At 39.3% G+C, this 17,038-nt stretch overlaps 3 protein-coding genes and 3 non-coding genes across 6 annotated transcripts in view; 2 read left to right on the top strand and 4 right to left on the bottom strand.

The window, feature by feature from the left end:
* Nucleotides 1-277: 277 nt before the first annotated feature.
* pole3 (polymerase (DNA directed), epsilon 3 (p17 subunit)) lies at nucleotides 278-3,522 on the top strand. The gene is made up of 4 exons (XM_060862803.1): nucleotides 278-770; nucleotides 1,082-1,167; nucleotides 1,480-1,598; nucleotides 2,761-3,522. The coding sequence occupies exons 1-4, from the start codon at nucleotides 705-707 to the stop codon at nucleotides 2,940-2,942; spliced, it is 453 nt and encodes a 150-aa protein (XP_060718786.1). The 5' UTR covers nucleotides 278-704; the 3' UTR covers nucleotides 2,943-3,522.
* A 4,166-nt stretch (nucleotides 3,523-7,688) lies between these two features.
* rpl12 (ribosomal protein L12) lies at nucleotides 7,689-11,313 on the bottom strand. Its single transcript, XM_060863336.1, has 7 exons — nucleotides 11,154-11,313; nucleotides 9,562-9,635; nucleotides 9,170-9,268; nucleotides 8,690-8,771; nucleotides 8,176-8,262; nucleotides 7,816-7,928; nucleotides 7,689-7,736 (listed from the first exon to the last, which is right to left on the bottom strand). The coding sequence occupies exons 1-7, from the start codon at nucleotides 11,188-11,190 to the stop codon at nucleotides 7,731-7,733; spliced, it is 498 nt and encodes a 165-aa protein (XP_060719319.1). The 5' UTR covers nucleotides 11,191-11,313; the 3' UTR covers nucleotides 7,689-7,730.
* Nucleotides 8,355-8,479, bottom strand: LOC132841448 (small nucleolar RNA SNORA65). The gene has a single exon (XR_009647920.1). It is a non-coding gene; the product is annotated as a small nucleolar RNA SNORA65 (small nucleolar RNA).
* Nucleotides 9,368-9,492, bottom strand: LOC132841450 (small nucleolar RNA SNORA65). The gene has a single exon (XR_009647922.1). It is a non-coding gene; the product is annotated as a small nucleolar RNA SNORA65 (small nucleolar RNA).
* LOC132841447 (small nucleolar RNA SNORA65) lies at nucleotides 9,720-9,844 on the bottom strand. Its single transcript, XR_009647919.1, has one exon. It is a non-coding gene; the product is annotated as a small nucleolar RNA SNORA65 (small nucleolar RNA).
* A 97-nt stretch (nucleotides 11,314-11,410) lies between the features above and the next one.
* Nucleotides 11,411-17,038, top strand: part of lrsam1 (leucine rich repeat and sterile alpha motif containing 1) — a 15,308-nt gene continuing 9,680 nt past the window's right edge. The window contains exons 1-13 of the mRNA XM_060862602.1: nucleotides 11,411-11,910; nucleotides 12,015-12,071; nucleotides 13,547-13,591; nucleotides 13,671-13,748; nucleotides 13,835-13,903; nucleotides 13,991-14,075; nucleotides 14,365-14,486; nucleotides 14,659-14,749; nucleotides 14,858-14,967; nucleotides 15,776-15,805; nucleotides 15,963-16,085; nucleotides 16,521-16,660; nucleotides 16,780-16,824. Coding sequence (XP_060718585.1) covers nucleotides 11,839-11,910; nucleotides 12,015-12,071; nucleotides 13,547-13,591; nucleotides 13,671-13,748; nucleotides 13,835-13,903; nucleotides 13,991-14,075; nucleotides 14,365-14,486; nucleotides 14,659-14,749; nucleotides 14,858-14,967; nucleotides 15,776-15,805; nucleotides 15,963-16,085; nucleotides 16,521-16,660; nucleotides 16,780-16,824 — 1,067 coding nt within the window. The 5' untranslated portion in view covers nucleotides 11,411-11,838. The remainder of the gene's footprint in view (nucleotides 11,911-12,014; nucleotides 12,072-13,546; nucleotides 13,592-13,670; nucleotides 13,749-13,834; nucleotides 13,904-13,990; nucleotides 14,076-14,364; nucleotides 14,487-14,658; nucleotides 14,750-14,857; nucleotides 14,968-15,775; nucleotides 15,806-15,962; nucleotides 16,086-16,520; nucleotides 16,661-16,779; nucleotides 16,825-17,038) is intronic.

Here is a 17,038-nt window from a genome sequence, read left to right as displayed (position 1 = left end):
TGTTTATGCAGTCTACACTCTTTACTCATAGTTGGGTCGCACATGTATTTTCCCTAATACACCTGACTTTTAAGCTGTTATTGTATTATACAATTAAACTTTTGTTATGTCTAGATAACGAACAAATAAACAAACAAAAAAACGTAGTAATAAATAATGCCGTATTCTTCCTAGATTAACTAGAAGAGATAAAGTTGCATGTTGCTATAGTAAACACACCCGCCGTCTATTGGCTGATTTTTGTGACGTTTGTCTGACGTTGAAAAGTTCAAAGGTGAAACTCGTGGTTTGGATGTTTAGCGGGCTCCAAAACAAACTCGGTTGCTAGTTTCTTTTTTTATGTCTGTCTAATGCCTGAAAGGAACACGTCTACTACGTGTAACAAGTTTTGACTGGGATATTTCGTTTCAAATCCCGGCTTGTTGCCACAAAACACTTTAGCTTCCGGTTTGTTATTGGACAGTTACACTTTCTGTAAGTTTGTTTATACTAACAGTTAGCGGCTAACAGTTAGCTGGCTGTTTTTTACTGTTCTGTGTTGATCCACAGTCAGCTGTATAAAAATCTGGATACAAAAACACTGTTTTAATAGTCATCTACACCCTTAAATCATCCGCGAGTTTATTCTGTAACCATAGAAGACTCGAAGTTCCCAGGCTAATTTGGCTAACACAGGCTAGCTGAGCTAAGTCAGTGCAGTAGTAATGGCGGAGAGACCAGAGGACCTGAACTTGCCCAACGCTGTCATCACCCGCATTATCAAGGAGGCTGTGAGTAAACAATAAAAATACACTTTCTCTACTGACAGATATATTTGTTACTTCCTGTAACAAAAAGTTTCTGAATCTTTTGTCTGATATTTTGAGTCACTGGTTGTTAAAGCCTCAGATGTTTTATAGCATTAATTATATAAATTATTCATTTTTTTAAATATAAAATTAAAATATATAGAATTTAAATTTAATTTAAATTTATAAAAATATTTCATCCTTGCACCTAATTTTTTCAAATTTATTTTATTTATTTTCTTGTTCATTCTGTTAGTGTGCTTTATTTCTGATATTTTATTTTACTCTTCCAGTTACCAGATGGTGTCAATGTGTCCAAAGAGGCAAGAAGAGCGATATCTCAAGCTGCCAGCGTATTTGTTTTATATGCAACATCATGGTAGGTTAGCACAAAATATCTGAGTTATAGATATAGCTGTCTGGTATATATGATATGTATGTAGGGGATGTTAAGCCTAGTGGTTAAAGTGCTGGACTACCAATCGGAAGGTTGTGAGTTCGATTCCCATGTCCACCAGGCTGCCACTACTGGGACTCTGAGCAAGGCCCTTAACCCTCAATCGCTATGTTGTATAAAATGAGATAAAAATGTAAGTCGTGTTGGATAAGGGCGCCTGCTAAGTGCTGTAAAGTAAATGTATAAAGCTGGAAACATCATGACACTCACTGAGACTTCTAATCTAATCACCAGTGCCAACAGTTTTGCCATGAAAGCCAAAAGGAAGACTCTAAATGCTGGGGATGTGATGTCCGCTATGGAGGAGATGGAGTTTGAGCGTTTCTTGCCACCCCTGCGTGAGGCTCTTGAGGGTAACTGATACTAAAACCTACTTTTAATAATTTTGTAGCCTCCAGGTAATCCAGGTATATTTGCAACATTTTTTTTAATGAACATTATTTGCAACATTATGTTGCAAAGAACATTATTAGAAGAACATTATTTGCATAATATAACATAATAGAAGAACATTATTTGCAAGATTGATAAGGTGGTGTATCCCGAGCCGCATGCGGCTCGTTTCCCGGTTCCATGCGGCTCTTGCGTTCATATCGAAGTTTGTATTTGTGTCTTTTTAATATACGCTTGAGTTCAATAAGGTGTTTGCGCATGTGAGTGGGGTGAAAAAACCTCTAAGTTTCCCAGTAAGAGAAAGATAATTTGAGTAAACAGTTTGTGTCAAGTTCGCTCTCAAAATGGCAGGGGAAAAAAAAGGTGATGTTCATGTGTGCCCATGTGTATGATGTGGCTCTTTGCGGTAACACAGTAAAAAATGTGGCTCTTGGTCTCTGACTGGTTGGCCACCCCTGGTGTATACAGATACTCACATATTACTGGTGAAATTAAATTCATGTTTGTCACACACACACAGGTACAATGTAGTTAAATGCTTTGACTGTCCAGGCCATAAAAATAGAATCAATAAGAATAAATTCAAGAATAAAAATACAGCATGTATAGAATATCAAAATTACATTGAAACATTAGAATTTACAGTACAGCTGGAAAAGTAAAGAATGTTATGTTACCTGACCCTGTTTTAGACTGAACTTGTACTATGGTTTGATATCAAGGCAGCATTTCATGTTCTTAAAGAAGCTGATCATTTTGTCTTGAAGTTACAAAAGAAAGTGTTTAACTAGTAGTTTGTAATGTTTAACGCCCTCTACTGGCTTTGAGGTGAACTAAACCTGATGCTACTTCCTCAAACGAGTATGTGCCTCTGCTGAACATGTGTATGTTTAATGTAGAAACAAAGTTTCCATTATCGTGTCTTAGCTGTCACTAAAACCACAATATTGAAATTGTTGTTCTATTAACAATTATGTCTAGAACAGGATATAAATATCGCAAAGTGCTAGACTTTCTGTTTAAATGGTTGTTATACAATCCAGATGTTCAGCATTAAAATTTGTCAGTGACTTGTAGCATTTTCACTGCTGTCTAAGAATGTAAACTGCTGTCTGTCAACAGCCTACAAAAAGGGCCAGAAGGGGAAAAAAGAGGCGTCTGAGCAGAAACGTAAGGACAAAGAGAAGAAGAACGGCACAGAGGAAAATGACAAGAGCAGAGAGGAAGAGGAAGAGGAAGAAGAGCACATGGAGGATGAGCAGGATGGAGAGAATGAGGGAGATGAGGAGGATGTGGAGAACTGAGGGAGGGGTGGCAGAATTACAGCACTATTTTTTTTTTTAACTGTTCCTGGTTCCCAAAGACTGCCCAGTTGTGTGTCCGTTTTGCAGGAGAGGAAAAAAAAACCAGCACTTGATCTTGATGACAAATAAAATTAGGCACATAGGATTTAACAATACTCAAATGATGGCTTTGTTCCCATCTCTGTCCTATTTATAAGTGTATATGGTGCAAGTTCATGTTGTGCTTGTCTTCTCTGTAGAATGCTTGCTATCCTCACCTACATGAGTAAGTTTAGAAATTAAAGTTGGCTATATGAGCATGACTGTAGCTTGAACAGGCCGAGTCTGTTCGTATGTGCAGATAAGTTGGATACTCGTTTTTTGTGTAAAAAAAAGGTGAGTCGTCTTTTGGTGCTTCATCTTGAAATAAGTTGTACGGAAAAGTCTGGCAGCACATCGAAAAATTCAGGGAATGTGGAAAATGCATTGTTGAAACAGACATGGATGTTTTCAAAAGTTTCCTCACATCTGTGTCAGGACTCTGCTGGCCTTGATAAATGTTTTAATACTTTCTAATAAATTTGTACTTTTGTAGGACTTACTCAGCATACTCTAGATTGTTTTTTATATTAAAGGTGTGTGTGTACATTTTTGATGCATTTGCATTTTGCAGACGTTGCTTGTGGATTGCATACAAAGTCATTAATCTATATAGAACATTGTCTTATACAAGTGTGTTCAAGATCTGTTAACCTTTTGTCAAAATCAGATAAATTTAGTTTTATTTGTATGGCCATCTGAATGACGTTAACCTGACAGGTTTTCTTGAACCCAGAAGAATGTGAGCATACACTGATCTGCTCTAATATAAAACCACTGTGAGGTGAGGAACATCTTGTTACAGTGGTATCTGTCAAAAACAGACGAGTTAACTGTTACAAGTCATGAGTCCCCAAGGCTCACTGATGCATGTGGGGAGCAAAAGGCAAGCTCATCTGGTCGGATCCCACAATAGTTACTGTAGCACAGATTGCTAAAACAGCTGGGTGAAAGAAAGGTGGCAGAACACAGGTGCATCACAGCTTCAACTGTCCTTTTCCTCTCTTGAAGGCCACCCAGATGCTTGATCACTTCCTTGTCATTTTTAGACTGGACTACAAACTCATTCTGGCAGGTCTGCCTCGGAGCGCTATGCAACCTTTACGAATATAACAGTACGTTTTCTCTCATCACATAAAACACTGATGCTCACCTTCAAACAGACCTGGGGCCTGTTTCAGAAAGCAGGTTAAGTGAAAACTCTGAGTGTGTTAACCCTGAAATGAGGGAAACTCTGGGTTTTCCGTTTCAGAAAGGGAGGTAAGTTAAACCTGAGAAAGCAGGTTAAGTCAAGCCCGCTTCTGAAAGAGAGGTAACATACTCAGAGTCAGTTACCATAGTAACTTACTCTGTGAACCTAACCTGGTCGGGAGCAGGTTTTCTTCGGTAAACCAAGAGTTTCTTTCGGTCTCCTCCTCTTTTTTAAAGGGGAAGAGACGTTTAAACACCTCATTCATTGCACACATTTTAGTTACGCAGAGAGCAGCAAAGCAAATGTGGGATGTGGTAGTTCAGTGGTTAAGGTGTTGGACTACTGATCAGAAGGTCATGGGTTCAAATCCTAAGTCCACCAAGCTTTTGTGGACACAATTGGTCAGTTGTATAAATTGAAACAAAATATAAGTCACTCTGGGTAAGGGGGTCTGCTAAATGCCATAAATGTAAAATGAATGAAATGGCGTGTCCTTTTATGGACGATCCTGTTGATGAAGAGTCTGTATTAATTCGTTTAAGCCCAGAGTGCATTTTTGTCACATCCCTATGCATTATTTGAGCGGTACCGTTTTTCTTTACAGTCAATAAGATCCATAATATAATCCATCCTTACATCAGACATCGCGGCCATGCTCTTACATCCGAGCAGATGCTTTGCGTTGCCTTACGTTTCTTTGCGAATTGTAGTTTTGTGTATAACATCGGGGATGCAGAACATATTATTAGTAAGGCTACTGATTGCAGAGCGATCAGGAAAGTGCGCCTCGCTCTTAAGCGCTTTCTGACTATTTTTGTGTTGTTTCCTGATAAAATAAAATTCTGTTTTTCCGGTTTCACCTCTGATAACAGTTGGGAATTTACTCTAAAATAGTTCTTAATTACTAACTACAAATTACATCTTCAACCAGTCTAATTAGATTAATGTAATAATTACTATCTCTAGAAAGAATTGGTCTACTAATTAATTTGGTCTACTTACTTATGTTGGCTTTGTAGAAGCCAACATTGTTTTCCTATTTCAGCTTAGACAAAAATTTATAAAATTTAATGCGGCCTAGGGCTTTCGAGCCACATGCACCAAATTCGGATAAGTTGTAGACCCTGGTCTGAAGTTTGTTGCTATTACTTTTCTAAGCGATCCGAGTACCGGAACTTCCGGTACCGGGTCTCAAATTGGCCTTTTTTCCCCATAGACTCCCATTATAAAATTTGGAGGTTTATAACTTGGCAATCTTTCGAACTATCTACACCAAACTCAGCCAGCTCCTTTAGGGTGATACTCTGAACAAACTTTTAAATTGGTGTACCGACTGGCCTTTCGGTTGTGCCGCAGCCCCGCCCCCAAAATATGCAAAATCAAAAAACTTTTTACAACATGGACATGTGACATATCAAAACACTCAGAACAATGAGGGGAACTGCCTTGCGGGTATTCTGATGACGTCACGTAATGTCTTCCTCAGGAGTATTTGGATGGCATTATATGCTCGTCTCCACTTGCCTCCAAATGTTTTGGCACCCTATTTTTCTGTCCACTTGCCTCCAAAAGTAACACTGACCCTTATGTCCACTCGCCTCCAAAAAGCACCGGCCTTTGCGAATACTTACCTCGTCAAAGCCAACATCAAAGTCTGTCGCGACGAACTTTACAAATCTAGTTACTTTCTAAATCCCAAATCAACATCAACCAAGAAATGAATATACAATTGCACGAATTATCCTTGAATTGAACAAAGTGTGTAACTAGAGGGAGAAATTTACATTAAAAATATAACTTTTAAAAGGTGTATATACATTACATTTTTAAAATACACCTTTTAAAATTTGATGTTACATCATATTATGTATTGTTTTATACAGCAGTGTTGCTATTTTTTTTTAATACATGTTAAAATTCTCCATATGCTTGCATAAGCACTTCCAGTTCTGCTGGTGAGAAATATGCAGACTTTTGTCTGACACTGTTGCCATGGTGAATCATTATATCTGCGCTCCATTGATAATGGCTTTTTATAGTCGTGGTGCACGTGCTTAACTCAGAGTCAGTCAACTTGGTTGATAAAACTAACTCTTTTCAGCTGTTCTGTAACCTAAAACTCAGTTTCCCATCTCAGGGTTTGTCAACTCAGACTTCAAGTTTAAACTCCGAGTTGGTTGAACCTCCTTTCTGAAACAGCCCCCTGTACCCATTTACCTCAAAAGCACTTTACACAATGCACCACACTCCTGAACTCGCAGACTTTGAAGGATTCCACCATCACTCAGTGGTTTTGGTGGAATGAACTTCACCTACATTTCTGAATAGCTAAGTTATTGGCTGTCTTCAAATAATATCTAAAGACATCCTTTCTTCAAGCACTTAAACTTAAGGGGGTTCTGGATTACTTTATTATCTCACAAGGGCATCTTTGTGTATGGGGCTATGTAGACACAGACTGGTTAAAGTGGGCCACCATAAGCACCAAAAGCATGTACAATTCAAATATAAGCATTAAAACTGGATGATCCGGTCTAATTAATCAGGTTACCTTTACATTGTGTGGATTGCCTGGTGGATGCACTATGGGAAGGATGCAGGGCAGAGCTCTGCTGGGAAACCTTGGGTCCAAGCATCAACATGGAGGATTCTTTGACACACCACCTACCAACTATGCATTGTTGCAGTAACCTTTGTGCAGGATAACATGCCCAGCCACACGGCAGAAATTGTACAGGAGCCATTTAAGAAATATGAAGTTGAAGGTGTTGATTGTTCCTTGAAATTTCCCCAGATCACAATCCTATGGATCTCATATGGGATGTGCTGGAGCAACAAGTTCAACTTGGTGATACAGCACACCAAAGTCTTGTGAGGTCTATGGCTCAATTGATCAACTGTTCTGGCAGCCAAAGGGGACTAATTATGCAAATGGTTTTAAAACGTCATAGCTGATCAGTACACAAGTCTAGTCACCAACTAATGTTATTTGAAAATGGTAAGCCATCACTAGTGAGTAAACACTAAAGTTTCTGTACATTGTATTAGCCTAGTTGGGTTTGCAAATGAACTAGTTTAAGCTGTCCAGCAAAGTGCACTGCTAACTGCCCAGGCTCAGGAACAGAGTTGTGTCAAGAACAATTTCATCTTTTAGTTCATCTTTAAAAAAAAGTCCATCTACCGGGTGTTAAAATGTGGTTGTCTCAAATGTCCATATTACTTCCACTTGAGAAACTCAAGTATGATGTACACCGAAAGTCTAATGACTTGGCAGATATGGACACCTCTGGTGCCACATTAACAACCTCTCTTGATCCTGTTAGTGTAAATTTTGTTATTTGCCTGAATGTGCTCTTTCATCTGATCGTCCATTTTTAATTGTATACTTGAGACTGTATCAGTATGTTTATGTACATCAGAGTAACCGACCAATAAAAAAAGTCCATCTGATAATATAAAAGCCACAAACACCAAGATTTACTTTCTTAAATTTTATTTTCCATTCCTGTGTCAGCCATTTAATCCTACACATAAAAAAGGTAGTTTAGTACTTCAAGTGCACAAAGGAAAATAGAAAGCAGAGCACACATGTCCTGTACTTACAGATGGGCACTCCTGTTTGCCACTGTTGATGTCATCAATGACATCATGGGGTAGGCGGCCATCGATGGTGCAGCCAACAGACTGAGCAGTGCCCAGAATCTCCTTAATGGTTCCTGAGGAGACAGCACAAACTGTTAGCTTAATCTCACCTGTCAGTTTGGAAAGCTTTCCAACAGTCAGTATGAGAAGATTTGGAAACATTTTCAAGGCCATTTGAGTTACTCAGACTGTGCAGCTCTGCTTCCTAGAGCTGTTTTTCCCCAGCCAACATTAGATTATACCACGTCACTCCCACAGACTAGAATAGGGCCAAGAGGCTGGAGGAGAAGGCCTACATTATACAAATCAAAATGTACACACCTGAGAGTTCCCTGGCAATAGAGCGTGGCCTCATGACTCTGGCAATGTTGACGATCTCCTCGAAGGGAACGCTTCCAGAGTGCTTAACTGTAGAGAAAGTGTCAGAGCATTTCTTTAACATCTACATCCAATTACTCAACACAAGACTGTATATTGCTCAAGTCTTAAACCCGCTGGCAATTTGTTCCAGATCTTTCGGCACAGAGTTACCCATTGGATTGGGCAGCCCTGCTTCCTAGAGCTGGATTTCTCTCAGCTTCCACTGGATTATACCAAGTCACACACAGACTAGCATAGTGGCGGGAGGCTGATGCACACTAGACAGGACCAGGGCTGATTTTAATTAGGCAAGTATGCATGTTACCATTTAGAAAGAGAGATCAACGTATCCATGGCAAATGTTAGTCAACATTACTGAATATCAAAGCAGTAAGCTTTAGCAGGACAATTTACATTTGCACAAGCCTAATGATGACAAGAAAAGCACTGATGTATACTGTTTAGGGCTACATACTGTTCTTGACCTTCTTCCTGTCACGGGGAGGCTCCTTCAAGGCCTTGATGATGAGGGCAGAGGCAGAGGGCACAACCTCAATCTGTAAGGACAAGACAATTTATAAGCCCTGCAAAACTGAACAGCCTCCAGTGTTGGTTCAACAATTCAAGTTGTTCTGGGTGGTTCTTACTTCAAAACAAAGTTGGCTTACTTATTATTTAAAAAAATCAAAACACCTATACTGTGGCAAGACTCAGCTACAAAATTAATAAATTTTTAAGAAACTTAATGTTCATACAGCAGTTTACTTCAGGATGTATAATTAAAGCTAATTACTCAATTTTAGATTCAATATTTAAAGTAACCTGATAGTATTTTAAATCATTTTTATTTTTAACACACCAGAAATACAAAAGTTGGATTGTGTCCACTCAGACAACAAATCAAGTCAAAATCATTTTCTTACACTGTAAATGTTTTAAGACGCAGATGACTTACCGCTGCCTGTCTGTTCTGGATTGTCAGCTTGACCGTGATCCTCAGACCTTTCCAGTCACCGGTAGCCTTGGCAATGTCATCACCCACTTTCTTGGGGGACTGGAAGAATAAGCACCATAAGAGTTATACTAGAGTATATAGTATATACTATACCATAAGAGTTATACTAGCTAGAGAATAGAGTTACATGCAGGTTACATTTGTTCCAGGCCTTTTGGCACAGAGTTACTCATCAGGCTAAGCAGCCCTGCTTCCTAGAGCTGGGTTTCTTTCAGCCTCCACTGGATTATACCAAGTCACACACAGACTAGCATAGTGGCGGGAGGCTTCTCAACACAAACAGAATGGTTGTTCTTGCCCTTGGATATAAAAAGTATGTAAACATCACTTACCAGACCCAGAGGGCCAATTTTGGGGGCCAGAGAGGAAGTGGCTCCGACCTCTCCACCTGTGCACCTCATGTACACTGAGGGGAAAAAAGGGTCACAGGTAATATTAGCACATGTCTGATGTAGAATTACATGCCCTGAAAGAGAATCCTGTATTCAGAGTATGTTCCAGGCCTTTTGGCACAGAGTCACCCATTGGATTGGGCAGCCCTGCTTCCTAGAGCTGGGTTTCTCTCAGCCTCCACTGGATTATACCAAGTCACACACAGACTAGCATAGTGGCGGGAGGCTGATCAATTAAACATGTGTACAGAACCATGATATTCACCTGCAGTATGAAGTTAAATTGCAATTATACTCTAGCAGAACAGAAAAAACAAAAGCCTTTGTTGTAAGTTTAAAAAACCCAAAATCCAGACTTAAGACTCCACTCCCTTAAGCTGAACAAATATTACAACCTTGCATTAACAAGAGCAAACATCAATCCTCCAAGTGAACCATTGCATTTCTAGAATTATCTAAAGTTAATCTCATAATAAATATTTATTGTTGAAAGATATAGTAATTGTACACAAAATCACTCGTAAAAAAGTTTTTGTTCAGAGTCATTTTTGCATACAAATCTAAAGTTCCTACAAAAGTTGACCAGCTTGCAAACAGACCGCTCATTTAATAGTCATACAAATTAATGACATTATACCATGAACTTCACTTAGTTTGGAAAATTCAGCTTCATGATAAGCGCTCATTGTCAATTCAAGTGCAACCATGACTTCCTTCTTCCATGAGGAAAGTAGAGCGCCATAACAGCTGTTGCCAGGGGGAACGTTAAAAATGTGACACTCACGTCTCAAATCAGAGGATTACTTTAAAACGCCTGGATGTTCAGACACGTGTTCATGTGGGTAACGTCTGAGGCTGATACTGTACCAACACGAATTCAGTGGGATAACGGATCCAATACACAGGGCTCCTCAGTCAACGCCACAAGGATACACATTAGGCCACGTGGATTAAAACAGCAAGTCATTAAGTTAATTCTTAGACAATCTAGCTTGTACTGAAAACCCTGGAAACGGAGAATTAGCTATGGAGAACAATAAATAAGCCAGTACAACCACAGAAAGCACTACCCTGACCTCCTGCATGTTACACAGCGCCAACCACGTGCTCTGCCATCAACACCCTCCAGAACCGGGTTTATTGGACAATTGTGTTGACACACACACGAGGAATTTGGTTCCAGCTGTTTGTGATTTTCAAAAGTACAGACAAAATTACACTATACAATATTCGGAGTTTACTAGCCCTTGCTAGCCTGCCCGCCTTGCTAGCCCCGGTTAGCCTGCCCGCCTTGCTAGCCGCTAACACTATAAATAACCCGAAAAAAACCTGACGAAGTTTCTATAGTCACTTATCTAAACTATCACAGACACAACTAAAAGTAGTATGTATTTATCTGTATGATTAGTCAAAAACAAAGCCAAACAGCACGTGGGGCCTCATCACAGACCCGAGGCCTGTAAAAAAAAAGGAAACAAAACATCCGGGAACTTCACTTTAACGTTACCTCATTTTTTTCTTTTTAAACGTACCAACTTTAATCTCGGTGGGATCGAATTTAGGAGGCATGTTGTCGCTGAGCTCAGTTCGGCTTGTACTGGTGAGGGTGTCGGATGAACCCGGATTCGGGACGACCGATTACTGTTGCACCTTCACGTCCTACAGTGAAAAAGCAAAAGGGCTGAAAGGCTCTTGGGGCGGTTTAATATAGTGCCACGAAATCTCGCGAGATCACGAGAATTTCCGTCTCGAAACCCTGCGAGATTCTAAAGTATCGCGAGACCGTGAGTAGAATTATTATGGTATCAAGTGTGATGTCAAGTAACGCTTTTTGTTCTGGTTTGTTCGCGGTTTTCCCCGTAACATCTACGACGTTACATTGACGGTCTGAAGAGATAAATAATCTTAGTGTCTGTTTTTACGGGGGAGATTTTTAACCGTATCAATTCCTTTTATTTCAAGCAATAGCTAGAAAGCGGCCTGTTTACCTGTAAATAAGGTGGGTTACAGAATACAGGAGTCTAGATCTTCCCACCTCTAGTGTACAGGTTTATTACTGGATTGTTAGACACTGATTTTGACTAAACACCTGTCAGAAGGGACCTGTCATTTTACTGCACCTTATTGAAACCCTGCAGCTTTATCAGAAACACAGATTCGTATGGAATAAGCGACTAAAAACAGAAAGGAAGTGAAGTTTAAGTTTGTGGCTTCAGGATGCCTTTGTTTTATAAGAAGAAGAAGCCAAGTGAGGAGTCCAAGAAACGCCTGGAGTATCAGTTGTGTCTGGTCAGTATGTGAAGGTGTCTGGTTTCAGCTGAAATTTGGCATTGTGTTATATTTTATATCTTATATTTGATATTTATGTAATTCTATGTCTATTCCTCTGTCAGTCTAAAGAAGCAGGCGCAGATGATATCCTGGATATTTCAAACTGTGAGCTTTCAGAGGTGAGAAGCGAGCAGAAAGCTGTCAATCTGCACTCGAATAGCCTTTATTTATCAGGACATATATTTATCAAGCTGTCATAACTTATCATTTATTTTGCTGCTCAGTAAAGCTCAACAAAATTAAATATTGAGCTACTCATTATATCTAAATAGTATGAGAGTAATAAAGAAAAAAATACATTTTGTACTTTGTTTTCTTTGTGTGTATGTATATGTGTGTGTGTGTGTGTGTGTGTGTGTGTGTGTGTGTGTGTGTGTGTAGATATATAGATAGATAGATAGATAGATAGATAGATAGAAATTAAAACCATATATCCGTTATCAGAGCTTTAGTTTAATAGCTTGGGTACTTTAAATGAGTTCACCTGCTTATTCACTGAAACATGTCCATAGTCAATGTACAACACATTGTCATTTCAACCATATATAGCTGTTGCAGTACACAGTGAAATGAGACAATGTTTCTCCAGGATCATGGTGCTACATAAAACAAAGACAGGGCTAAGGACTTAGTAAGTAGTCCTAGCCACATAAAGTGCAACTCTGTAACCTGGTGCAAACAGTGCAGGACAAAAGACAATCAACAGAAACAGTGCCAACCAGTGTAAATACTGTATGTTCAAACAATATTGCGTGTGCAGAAATACTGGAATGAACACAGTATTATAGCAGCAGTTACATGAGATATTGTAAAGTATCATGCAGAACAGCAATCGACTGAAATGTGAGACAGCATATGCAAAGAGCAAAAACAGTATGCAAAACAGTATGTAAACAGTTTGATGGATATATATTGGAAGTGTGTATATGGTGTAGGTCTGTGCAGTCCATAAGTTGATGTGCGTGTTGTGCTCAGTACAGTTCATTTTAGTTGTTACGGTGTCTGATGGCTTGTGGAAAGAAACGTTTACACAGTCTGGTCGTGAGGGCCCGAATGCTTCGGTACTTTTTTCCAGACAGCAGGGGGGTGAAGAGTGTGAGGGGTGTGTGGGGACATCCACGATGCTGTTGGCTTTGCTGATGCAGCGTGTGGTGTAAATGTCCATGATAGAGGGAAGAGAGACAGTAATGTAAGCTTAGTGCTACATAAAGTATAAATAGAATAACCAAGTCAATCTACATAAGCAAACACTAGTTGTTAGTTATGTTTACCATGGAGTGATTTGAGGCTAACGGTGATTTGAAAGCAAATGGTGAAAACAGAATGGTAAAACTCTATCACTTTCCCTTTTCTTTTGTGGCCTTTAAAACTAATGCATGTAAGTTATACACAGTTATACATTTGGCTCTTTCATCCTGGAGTATGGTGCTGTGCTGGCTTGGCTCTGGTTTGTTTTTTGGAGTAATGTGTAAAATGTTACAATTAAGAGTACGAACTCTCCAGCTAAACTGTACAGTAACACACTGCTATTGATGGATGAAGCTCCCATATTTTGAAGCTTAGTTCCAACGAACGTGGTCTGTATTGTTTGTAGGTTCCGTCCAGCGTCTTCTCCATCTGCAAGGTGCTCCAGAAAAAGGTATGATTTTAAAAAATCTATAACATTACTTAGGCTGGATTAAGAAATATATGGCTTTATGACATTTCTTTTATTCCAGGTGCTCATCCTCTGTGGAAATGAGCTCAAGACTCTGGTGCCCAAATCCTGTGCCACAAACTCTCTAGCAACTATAAAAGTACGAACATCAGGCAATAGATATAAAAGGATTCGTCATTTTGTCTATGTTGCCAGTGTAATCAACCTACTTTGATCATTTTTAAGGTATTGGACCTGCATGACAACAAGCTCACTTCACTCCCAGAAGATATCGGACAGCTTTCATCCCTCCAAGTAACTGTCTTTTGTTGTATGGTCTTCTACTTGGGTTTTGTGTTTTACCTTTCTTAAATTTATATTGATGGTGATGCCTTTTTTTAGGTATTAAATGCAGAAAATAACCAGATCAAGGCACTTCCAGTGTCTATAGGGGATCTCCGGAATCTACAGACACTTGATGTGAAAGGTGCAGCTTTGCGTTTAGGTCACTTACAGATTAAACACATATAAAGATCTGACTGTTTCTCTGAACACACACTTATACTGTGGAGTCACAAAAATTACTGTTTTTTCTGTTTTGTATAAATAATGAAAGGAAATAAAGGATCGACATAAAAAAAATAAATAATAATAATAATAATAATTCCCCAGCTGTTATTTCAGGCTTAGTATTAGACCAGTACCATCTCAGTGGTGCATCGCATAGCTTTTTGACACAGTCAAAAATAACGAAGTGAGACGTTTCTTGTGTGAAGGGAACTGCCTCCGTGAGCTGCCCTCATCTGTGGGACACATGGCCAGTCTGCGCACACTGGACCTGAGTGAGAACAGCATCAGGGAGCTGCCCAAAGAGTTGGCCAACGTTCGAACCCTGGAGGTAAAAGTGATCCAGTCCCATGTAATGTATAGTCAAGTTATAATCCAAAAGACACAATTATAATTGAATTATTAATCAATAAATATATAACGCAAAGTAATAAAAAATTTACCCTATAATAACAATTGAAGGTCAGTGAAGGGGTCGTGTGTGTGTCTGTGTCTGTGTGTAGAGCTTGACACTTGATGTGTGCTCTATGAGCTACCCACCTGCCTCAGTCTGCACAGCAGGCACAGAGGAAATCCAGCGCTTTCTCTGCTCAGGTAAACAGTACATTTCTGCAACAAATCAGACTCAAACCAGCTCAAAGCTCAAAATGCGAACTGTCGATATTTTCTGTCACTATAGCTAATTCAAGGTGTGTTTTGCAGAGCTAGGGCTGGAGTACTGTCCTCCCTCACAGTACCTGTTGCCCGTGTTGGAAAACGACAGCAACAAGCCGTACCTGGACTGTGTGGATGGGGAGGATATAGCCTGGCAGGTGAGACTGTGACACACCTATTAGATTGTACCTGTAGCATGTGACTAAAGATCAGGGGCAGGAACATGAGATGGTAAAGGAAATCCAAAGTTTGTTCAAATTGTCACACAGGCAAAATGCATTTGTTTCAGTATAATCTACCAATATATAATTTATTCAGAATCAGGATCAGGTTTATAGGCCAAGTGTGTTTACACACACAAGGAATTTGGTTCCAGCTGTTTGTGACTCAAAAGTACAGACATAAATAACATTATACTATACAAGACAAGACAAAACAGACAATGTGAGACAATATAGACAATACGATTAAGAACACTGAATTTAAGAATATGTATAGATATATGTTGCAAGCTGGGAAAAATCTTTCACTAGTTGAAATTTTGATATTGTATACAGTATATCTGAAAAGTACAATCTTTCCAGAATTCAAAAGTTTTTTTGCCTGCATTTCAGTCAAAAGTGTATAGTTCTAGCATTTTAAAATCTGAGAAGTGAAAAGAAAGAAAGTCACATTTAAAGATGTCAAAATGTGCTATAGACAGAATGTTATTTTTTTATTTAGCTGTTTTCCAGAATTCAGCCACAGCAACATCCAGCTTTGCTTTCCCAAACTGCTACACACGCAGTATATTATTTAAAAAACTGTTATTCAATTCTAAAATACAATAAATGCCTTCTACCTAAATCTAACACTTCTGCACAATCTGCACAAACCTTGCACAAACAAATGTTTTAACTATTAATTAATATTAAATTTGCAGGGTGTCATACAATGTATTTTTTTCCCCTTTCTCTTATTTCACAGAACAAATTTATGGACTACGAGAAGAGAAAGGTATCATGGATTAGTCCTTTTTGATTCATTGCAGTGGACATGGGTATTGTATTTCTTTGCATACCTCTCTCGTTCTCTCTTTCTCTCTCTCTCTCTCTCTCTCTCTCTCTCTCTCTCTCTCTCTCTCTCTCTCTCTCTCTCTGCCTCGTTCAATCAGGAGCAGAAGCATCTTGAGAAGCTGAACTTTGAGAAGGAGTTGGAAGAGAAACAGAGAGAGCAAACACAGCTCGTTCTTCTCAACAACTCCCGCAAAGAGGGCATGCTGCTATCTGTCAAACTGGTACGCATTTTCACTCACTTTGTTTATCCTGGTCAGGTTTGGGACTGGAATCCCAAAGCACATGGTGTTACAGGTGCAGGCTTTTGACATTCACATGTGTGTAAATTTCATATTTATGACCGACAAATCTTACATCATCACTGGATATCAGTGTCTAGAATTAAAGCATTACTTTTTCAGCACATAAAGGAATCTGGTCAGATATTCGATCCATTTAAATACAGTAGTTTTGAAAATTCCAGCAGGAGGCTTTTATTGTTCACTGTAAAGACGTGTGCCCCTGATTTAAGCTTGGTTTAGTTAGTTCTTTCATCTTTTATTATAAAGTCAACAGATTTGCAGGAGCATAATCTGGACCCAAATTTGAGTCTGAGATATTTTCTCTTTTTGATATATGTAATTGTCTCTCATAGTCTTTGTGTTCCTGTATTTCAGGAGCAGGAGCGTGTAGAGCAGGGTGTCTGTCTCCAGCAAAAAGTTCAGGTGGCTGAGAGGCAGAAGCTGCTGGAGAAAGTGCGGAAGGCCGAAGCCAGCATCTCCACCCGTATCTCTAACCTGCTGCTGGACAACAAACGGTGCGATAAGAGTGTGTGGAGTGACAGGAAAATCTTATCAGTTTTCTGTCCCCATTTGTGAAAAATGAGCAAAACCCTTTTGTTGTCTTACTCTGCTTCTCTATTTCTTGTTACTACAGCCAAGCAAAAAGTGCTGAATTTCTGCAGGCATTAGAGGAAGATCGGTAAGTGCATGGAGCAGTCTATTGATCTTCCTGATGGAACATTCAATTTGGCACAGATACAGAATGTGCTAAACAAATTATCTACTCCAAATGGATCTCTGCAAGATACTCTAGTTGTACAAAACACACACACACACACACACACACACACAGTCTGTTATACTGCTTACTCTGGCCATTTTTATTCATCCATCCATTTCAATAACTGCTTTAT

Source organism: Tachysurus vachellii, chromosome 26, assembly GCF_030014155.1.
Source record: "Tachysurus vachellii isolate PV-2020 chromosome 26, HZAU_Pvac_v1, whole genome shotgun sequence".
Classification (NCBI taxonomy): Eukaryota; Metazoa; Chordata; class Actinopteri; order Siluriformes; family Bagridae; genus Tachysurus; species Tachysurus vachellii.
The sequence above is the reverse complement of the archived record's forward strand: the minus strand, read 5'-3'. Positions and strand labels throughout refer to the sequence as shown.

Bases quoted from the DNA above. Each gene is read 5' to 3' on its own strand.
- pole3 (XM_060862803.1), top strand. From the start codon at position 705: ATGGCGGAGAGACCAGAGGACCTGAACTTGCCCAACGCTGTCATCACC. The intron at 1,168-1,479 runs GTAGGTTAGCAC...TCTAATCACCAG, and splicing joins GTTTTATATGCAACATCATG to TGCCAACAGTTTTGCCATGA. The intron at 1,599-2,760 runs GTAACTGATACT...GTCTGTCAACAG, and splicing joins CCTGCGTGAGGCTCTTGAGG to CCTACAAAAAGGGCCAGAAG.
- rpl12 (XM_060863336.1), bottom strand. From the start codon at position 11,190: ATGCCTCCTAAATTCGATCCCACCGAGATTAAAGTTG. The intron at 9,636-11,153 runs GTACGTTTAAAA...TTTTCCCCTCAG, and splicing joins TCCCACCGAGATTAAAGTTG to TGTACATGAGGTGCACAGGT. The intron at 9,269-9,561 runs GTAAGTGATGTT...TTATTCTTCCAG, and splicing joins AAATTGGCCCTCTGGGTCTG to TCCCCCAAGAAAGTGGGTGA.